The sequence below is a fragment of the Pimephales promelas genome, chromosome 14 (genome assembly GCF_988280905.1).
Source record: "Pimephales promelas chromosome 14, fPimPro1.hap1.1, whole genome shotgun sequence".
NCBI classification, from domain to species: Eukaryota; Metazoa; Chordata; class Actinopteri; order Cypriniformes; family Leuciscidae; genus Pimephales; species Pimephales promelas.
Genome location: NC_142782.1, coordinates 34152031 through 34160228, shown reverse-complemented (window position 1 = coordinate 34160228; position 8198 = coordinate 34152031). Strand labels below are relative to the sequence as shown.

The 8198-nt window shown below is 37.5% G+C and overlaps 1 protein-coding gene across 3 annotated transcripts; it reads left to right on the top strand.

The window, feature by feature from the left end:
- The first annotated feature begins 123 nt into the window (after positions 1 to 123).
- Positions 124 to 6417, top strand: LOC120489558 (uncharacterized). Of its 3 annotated transcripts, XM_089119903.1 has the most exons (9): positions 124 to 434; positions 660 to 725; positions 1813 to 1869; positions 2729 to 2809; positions 3055 to 3150; positions 3497 to 3561; positions 3682 to 3697; positions 3813 to 3901; positions 5944 to 6417. In XM_089119903.1, exons 1-9 carry the CDS (start codon positions 374 to 376, stop codon positions 6046 to 6048), a joined length of 636 nt encoding a protein of 211 aa, XP_088976029.1. In that variant the 5' UTR covers positions 124 to 373; the 3' UTR covers positions 6049 to 6417. The 3 variants fall into 3 exon arrangements, with proteins under 3 accessions (XP_088976029.1, XP_088976028.1, XP_088976027.1); XM_089119901.1 differs by having other exon boundaries at positions 152 to 434; positions 3497 to 3697; XM_089119902.1 differs by lacking the exon at positions 2729 to 2809 and having other exon boundaries at positions 149 to 434; positions 3497 to 3697.
- Positions 6418 to 8198: the final 1781 nt, after the last annotated feature.

The following is an 8198-nucleotide window of genomic DNA, read 5'->3' as shown; positions in this document are numbered from 1 at the left end:
ACTCAGCAGATCTAACATCAATTTAAGACTGGAGGTATCGCTTTATTCTATATCTTCACTATTAAAAGAAAATCTAAATTTGGATGGCCTCATTCGGGTGAGACGCTGCCAGTGCAATAGGAAGAACAGGAAAGAAAGTCCCAAAATCTTTTGATAACGACCTTCATCAGGGTATTTTAACAGCGTCATTAAAGAATCCAGTATTTCAGGAACTCTGTTCACTATCTGATTAAGGAAAGATGACTTGGATGTATCGGTCTCTGAGATCTGTGCTTGTCGGAAGGGGGCTGGCCTCGATAAAATCCGGAGCACAAAAAGGAGAAGATTCGGCTTAGAAAAATCACTACCGGAGACCCGACACACACTGATCCTGATGGCTCCCGCTGCGATTCTCATCGGCTGTCTGCTGGCCACAATGAGCTGCATAACCACAGGTAAAATTCACATCAGATGCACTGCTTCTATGTCACATTGGGATATATTTTTCATTATTGAAATCTGCATCTGATTATATTCATTTCAATCGGTTTGGGATATTTTGAGAAGCACCGTCAAGAATTCAGACATGGATCGAATAATTACACTGGTTAAACAAGAACAATCTGTAAATGCTTCAGATTATCTGATTGTTGACATTAAACATTTCTTTTATTCCACAGCTCAAAGTAGCCCATCTGCTCCAACCGCCACCTCACCATCACCAACTACTGTTCATCCACCAGCATGTAAAAACCTGACTATTTAAATGTTGTATTACAATGCTAAATTCAAACTTCTCAGGCTATTCTAATCTGTTATACTGTAAATCACATTCCTATACCCTTATGAAGGAGTTTACAAATGTATGCAATTAAATTAAATTAGTTTTAAACCATATACTATACAGAAATATTTCCCTGTCTTAAGTGTAATTGCATCTTGTTTTAGACTAATGCTACTAATACTAATGTGTTCATTAGCGAGAGATTTTCAGTTGACCAATTTGGCTCTAACAATCCAAAAGGGTTTCTGAGCTCTCTGCTAGGGCTGCATATTAAAGGGTTAGTTCACCCAAAAATGAAAATTAAGTCATCACATCTACTCACCCCCATGCTGTACCAACCCCGTACGACCTTCGATCATCTTCGGAAGACAAATGAAGATATTTTTGATTAAATTTGAGAGGTGGATGCGCGAGAACTGTGATCTTTTTCCTTCTTGTTCAGTTCTCGCGCATGCGTCGTGGAAATCTCTTGAACTCGGATAAAAAAGGAATAGTCGAATAAAGTCTTTATTTTTGTTTTTTTTTCTTCGCACAAAAAGTAGTCTCGTCACTTGATAAACTTATAGTTGAGCCACTGTAGGCACATGGAATATTTCAACATTTTCTTCATTGACTTTCTGGGCCGTCAAGTTTCAATCCCTTAGGTAGCCTATGTAGCAGTGATCCGCCTCTCAAATTTAATCAAAAATATCTTCATTTGTGTTCCGAAGACGAACGAAGGTCTTACGGGGTTGGTACAGCATGACTTAATTTTCATTTTTGGGTGAACTATCCCTTTAAGTAATTTATATTAATAACAACTATTCTCAGTTGATGTAATCTGTATGAAAAGAGAGAGATGTCAGTCTTTTTTCTTACACATAATTATAGCGTATGACGTGCTAATGTGACCCCGCCCACTGAGAGTGAGCGCTATTTAAACGCTAATGTTGAGGCAAGCCACAAAAAGGAAAAGGATTAGCTGCATAAAACATCCAGCTTTTTATTAAAAGATTATTACTGAATCCTTTTAGATACAACAATCATGACATCTGTCACTTTCTTTATAGTTTTCAATACCACAACTGCAGCCCCTCCAGTCAACGCCACTGCAGCTACACCCAAAGGTAATTCATCTGTGTTTGTGTAGGAACGTGTAGGTCAAGGTTTTACTAGTCACTTTTGCAACCAAGGACAGTGAAACCTAAAATCAGTGAAACCTAAAATGTGTTTTGGGATTAAATTGTACGTCACATTTCTGTCCTTATAGAATGTGATTAAACATGCAATTTAATTCCACTAGTGTGAAATATTTGGTTGTACTTGCTTAGACAGAGCTCTGTGGCTACACACTACCTTTTTGCTCTCTAACTTTATCCCTCTGGGGTCGGCGGTATCGCCGGCCATACCAGCTCACTTTTTTTCTTATAAGTGCAAAAGAGACTCAAATTACTCTGCTGATTTTGATCTTAAATATAAGTATTATACATCATTCGATCCTGTTAAGTGTCTATTTTTTTGAGTATACTCACAATAACAACAAAGTGTTCTGCTTTTTGTCAAATGAAGAAAAATAAACATGATGCGCATTTTGCCTTCTCTCTGTCAGTGAAGTTCATTCTGAAACGCGTCTGAAAAATGAACTGTAACTTAGTAAATACTTGTCACAGAGACACGAAAGATTTATCTTTATGAAGCTGAAATTCTCTTCTTTTAAATTAAGTAATTTATATAAAAAACAACTATTCTCAGTTGATGTAATCTGTATGAAAAGAGAGATGTCAGTCTTTTTACTTTCATCTAATTATAGCGTATGACGTGCTAATGTGACCCCGCCCACTGAGAGTGTGCGCTATTTAAACGCTAATGTTGAGGCAAGCCATGAAAATGCCCACATCAGCTGGATAAAACATCTAGCTTTTATTGAAAATTATTACTGAATCCTTTTAGATACAACAATCATGACATCTGTCACTTTCTTTATAGTTTCCAATATGACAACTGCAGCCCCTCCAGTCAACGCCACTATGAACCCTTCAGTCAACGCCACTGCAGCTACACCCAAAGGTAATTTATCTGTGTGTTTGTGTAGGAACGTGTAGGTCAAGGTTTTACTAGTCACTTTTGCAACCAAATACAGTGAAACCTAAAATCAATGAAACCTAAAATGTGTTTTGGTATTAAATTGTATGTCACATTTCTGTCCTTATAGAATGTGATTAAACATGCAATTTAATTCCACTAGTGTGAAATATTTGGTTGTACTTGTTTAGAGCTCTGTGGCTTTTGCTCACTAACTTTATTTACCACAGTGACTAGTAACCCCAGCAATGCGACCAACATCCCTCTAACCACACGGCCTGGAGTGACCAATGCAACGAACACAACTACCATTCAAACTCCTGCCGGTGAGTTTTTATTTTCTGTGTGTACAATAATAATGATGCTTCAGAAATCATTCGTATATGCTGATTTAAATGCTCAAAGGGTATTTCTTATTATTATCAATGTTGAAAACAGTTGTGCTGCTTCATATTTTGTGGAAACTGGGATAATATTTTTCAGGATTCTTTGATGAATAGAAAGTTCAAAGGAAAAGCATTTGCTTAGAGTACACGCTATTTAGACGCTAATGTTGAGGCAAGCCATGAAAACGCCCACATCAGCTGGATAAAACATCTAGCTTTTTATTGAAAGATTATTACTGAATCCTTTTAGATACAACAATCATGACATCGGTCACTTTCTTTATAGTTTTCAATACCACAACTGCAGCCCCTCCAGTCAACGCCACTGTAAACCATCCAGTCAACGCCACTATAAACCGTCCAGTCAACTCCACTGTAAACCGTCCAGTCAACGCCACTATAAACCGTCCAGTCAACTCCACTATGAACCCTCCAGTCAACTCCACTGTAAACCGTCCAGTCAACACCACTGCAGCTACACCCAAAGGTAATTTATCTGTGTGTTTGTTTGTGTCTGAACATGTCGGTCAAGTTTTACCATAACTGCTGCAACAGAGGCAGTGAAACCTGAAATCACTACTAAGTGTTTTGGTCTTATGCAGATGTTCTCACTTTACTCACTAATCTGGACGTGGAGGTTTTGGCGGAGGAGTCGTCCACTGAAGAAGAGCGTCAGGCTGCACTGCGTCAGGTGAGAGGAGCATCCAGTTCACATACACTACACCCTTAATGTACTTAAAGGAGTAGTTCACTTTTGAAAAAACTTTTGCTGATAATTTACTCACCCCCATGTCATCCAAGATGTCCATGTCTTTCTTTCCTCAGTCGAAAAGAAATTTAGGTTTTTGATGAAAACATTCGAGGATTTTTCTCCATATAATGGACTTCAATGGGAACCGGATGGTTCAAGGTCCAAAAGACAGTTCATAACAGTTTCAGATGCAGCTTGAAATGTCTTTAAACGACACCAGACGATGAATAAGGGTCTTATCATGAGAAACGATCGCTTATTTCAAAGCTTATTCCAAAAATGTAACTTTTCTAAGGACAAATGCTAGCCTTGCTCTATTCTCTGAGGCGCGTTTGTAACGTCACGTAATACGTAATTACGTTCAAAAGGTCACGGGCGACATAGCCGGAAGTACAGAGTCAGAGTGTTTACAAGTTGAACGCATAGGTTGAACGTGCAAACTAACTCAAACACCGTTTACAAAAAAAGGAATTAAAAGGTAAAACAACGATGTCGGACGATTTTGATTCTGTACTTCCGGCTACGTCGCCCCTGACCTTTTGAACGTAATTACGTATTACGTGACGTTGCAAACGCGCCTCAGAGAATAGAGCAAGGCTCGCATTTGTCCTTAGAAAAGTTACATTTTTGGAATAAGCTTTGAAATAAGCGATCGTTTCTCATGATAAGACCCTTATTCATCGTCTGGTGTCGTTTAAAGAGCTGCATCTGAAACTGTTATTAACTGTCTTTTGATACTTGAACCATCCGGTTCCCATTGAAGTCCATTATATGGAGAAAAATCCTGGAATGTTTTCATCAAAAACCTAAATTTCTTTCGGACTGAGGAAAGAAAGACATGGACATCTTGGATGACATGGGGGCGAGTAAATTATCAGCAAACGTTTTTTCAAAAGTGAACTAATCCTTTAAGGGTTAGTTCACCCAAAATGAAAATTCTGTCAGTAATCGCTCTCCCTCATGTTGTTCAATCCCGTAAGACTTTCGCTCATCTTCGAAATACAAATTTTTTATTAAATCTGAGATCTGGCTCACGTAGGCTTCTAAGGGATTGAAACTTGCCGGCCCAGAAAAGTTATTAAAGACATTGTTAAAATAGTCCAACAACTTTATTCAACTACTCATTTCCTTCTCAAGTGAGTTCAAGTAGTGTAACAGTGCAGCGCTTCTGTGTTGTACGTCACACACATGACGCTGCGCTGTTACACTACGGGAAGGAAATGAATAGTTGAATAAAGTCGTTATTTTTGTTTGTTTTTTGCGCACTCGTCGCTTGATAAACTTAAGATTGAGTCGCTGTAGTCATTCGGACTATTTTAACGATGTCTTTAATAACTTTTCTGGGCCGGCAAGTTTCAATCCCTTAAAAAGCCTATGGAGGTGTGATCCAGCAATCTTAATTTGTGTCCCGAAGATGAACGAAAAGTCTTACGGGGTTGAAAAACATGAGGGAGAGTAATTACTGACAGAGTTTTCATTTTTGGGGTGAACTAACCCTTAGAAAGAACTTGGTTTTAAATATTTCAAACCAATGTATGCCAGTATTTTAAGAGAATAAATAGCATTAGCCTCAAGCTAAATTCATAAAACTTTTTACATTAAACTGCAGTTGCAGCTTCATCCTCACAGACGCTCTACAATCGAGTTGATAGTGAATAATAGGTGTGACATCACGTCCTTTAGGCCCCAAAGGGATTCTATTGGCTGAAATAACTTTATTAGAGTTTCTATTTTTTTTTTTTTGCCTGATTAGAAATCCTCCATTATTGCTTGTTTTTCTGAACCATTAGAGTATGTCTTTCACATTATATATCACAGGGATGTATGTTTTAATGTAACTTCAAATCAAACTATATTAAATATGTTTAAATATCATAATTCTTGCATTCTATAAATAATGGACAGTATTGGGATGCAGCTTTATTGTGCTTTTCTTCTTTTGCACCTGCTGTTTTTTCACTTCCTGTCATCTTGTTTCTCAGGTTGGCGCTTTAGTGGAGAGTTACTTAAGACAGTATAATGACATCTACTCTTTTGAGGTCACGAGGATTGAGCCGGTATCATCATCATCATCACCATGTGATTGAGTCAGAAATCAGCCAAGAAGAACAGACATGAATAAATCCTCATCGCTACTGGACTTTTACTATTTTAATATGGGATTTTTTTATGGTGATAGATAGTTCAACTCAAACATTGAATTTGCTAACACATCTTATCCATTTAGGTTTGATGTGCATTAATCTTGAACTCTTGAATATAGCACTTTATATGTGTGATATGGGACGAATGTGAAAGAAAACCTTGTTAATTATCTGCTGTCATGTAATTCCTTGTTCCTTTTTCATATGCACAGACGGGAATCTGCTGCTTATTTAACACGGTCTTCGTTTTTCTCTGTTTTTGAGGTTCTTGTATGATAATCACACTGAAAATAAACACATGATGAGGAAGAAGTTGTTAACCAAAACATTTAGAAAATATAAGAAACAGATGTTTTAAACTTGGATTCTGTGATTATCCAGTGCTGAATCTGAGCAACAACTTCTCTGAATTTTCCTGAGAAATATGAATTTGTTTGACCACAAAAAATCACAAGTATCTCTGCCTTGGCAGACACTTAAAAATTTGTAAAAAAAAAAAATATATATATGATCTAATGTCATTATAAACGGGTGAGACACTGAACAGGAAAAAACACTCCCGAACACTATCACTACAGGAAATCTTTTGGCAATGACTTTCATCAGGTATTTTAATAACGTCATAAAATAATCCAGTATTTCAGGAACTCTGTTCACTAACTGATGAGAGAAATCTGATGAGAAATTCTTTGATTTATCTGTCTCTGACATCAGTGTAAGTTGGCAGGAGCTACAGCATTTGACCTCCTCCACTATAAAAACCATAAAACGACTGTATGAGAATACCTATTTTAGACCAGACCGCTTCATCAGGACCAGACAACAATCTAGACCAGGGCGACTTGTGGGCTTTTAATCACTTTATAAATCAAATATTGTCATCCAATTTTGAATCACTTACGGCTTCAATTAGTTAAGACTTTTCAGGACATGTTCCCAGCCTTGATTTTTTTTTTTATAGAGAGCATGTTTTATTTAAAGGCACTTTTCTGAGAGGCTAGCAATAGCCATAGACATATACACTAGACCTCACCTTGGATACGGCAGTTCATTGGAACGAATGCGTCAATAGAGCCGCCATCTTGAAACAGGGGAGCCCCTCCACTTTAATGCATCAGCGTCAATGTAGTAGACACAGTTCTAACGTAAATAAAATCACCATAAATCATCATGAATGCGATTTTTCTTGTTTTTTTTGGTTTGTTCCAACGGTCAGACATTTATTCATCATTGATTCCAGAAAGACGAAATTTTTATTTATTTATTTATTTTTTTTTTTTAAACATTCTTCCTAGTTCAGATTTCATCCGTGAACATCATACGCTGCACAAAAGTCCGCCACCATCAATGAATTCGAAGTAAAGGCAGAGATAGCAGCGTTACCTAGCTACTTCCTATGACAAGACCCCTGTTCCAAGATGGCGGCGGTTTTGACGCATGCTTAGAACCCCCAGGTGACGTCTAGTGTTTACATCTATGAGCAATAGCAAGCTAGCTTTGAAAACATGAGATCCCAGCCTCCCTTCAGTGAACTCGCTCAGCGTGCGTCATGCGTCATGTTAAACTATGTCTCAAAACACATAACATTTCAATAATAATGAACATAAACACCTTAAAGAGCACTGACCTGACCTGTATGTACCACCTGACGGCTGCAGGTTCATTACGGCGTTGATGATGCCATTGAAACTTATAAATTCGAGTCACAACCGTCACAGTTTGTTTTTGTTTAGTTTTTTCGATCATAAATAGAGCATTACCATCTAACTTACTGTGGGTCGGATACTCGTTTCCTTCTCTCCCCAGACCAGAAAAACAACAACAACATAATAATAATAGCCTTTAAAAATACTTTTTGGCCAAGCTGTATTATTTTAATAAACCGAGTTCTATTCCGAAATTGTATTAATTGACTATCCTTATCCCCACTTACTGGATTTAAAAGCCCTTCCCTCGATCGGGTCAGTTGATGCAAAATATCATGTTATATATATTTTTTTTCCACAAGAGGTCGGCAAAGACACAATATCAGATCATAAACTTAAAGGGCTTATCCATGAAATTTTGTTTTGAATTTAAGTTGAAAGAATGTG

Coding starts and splice junctions, on each gene's coding strand:
- LOC120489558 (XM_089119901.1), top strand. CDS start 374: ATGGCTCCCGCTGCGATTCTCATCGGCTGTCTGCTGGCCACAATGAGC. Junction 2,810..3,054: donor CACTGCAGCTACACCCAAAG/GTAATTTATCTG, acceptor TATTTACCACAG/TGACTAGTAACCCCAGCAAT. Junction 3,151..3,496: donor TACCATTCAAACTCCTGCCG/GTGAGTTTTTAT, acceptor CTTTCTTTATAG/TTTTCAATACCACAACTGCA.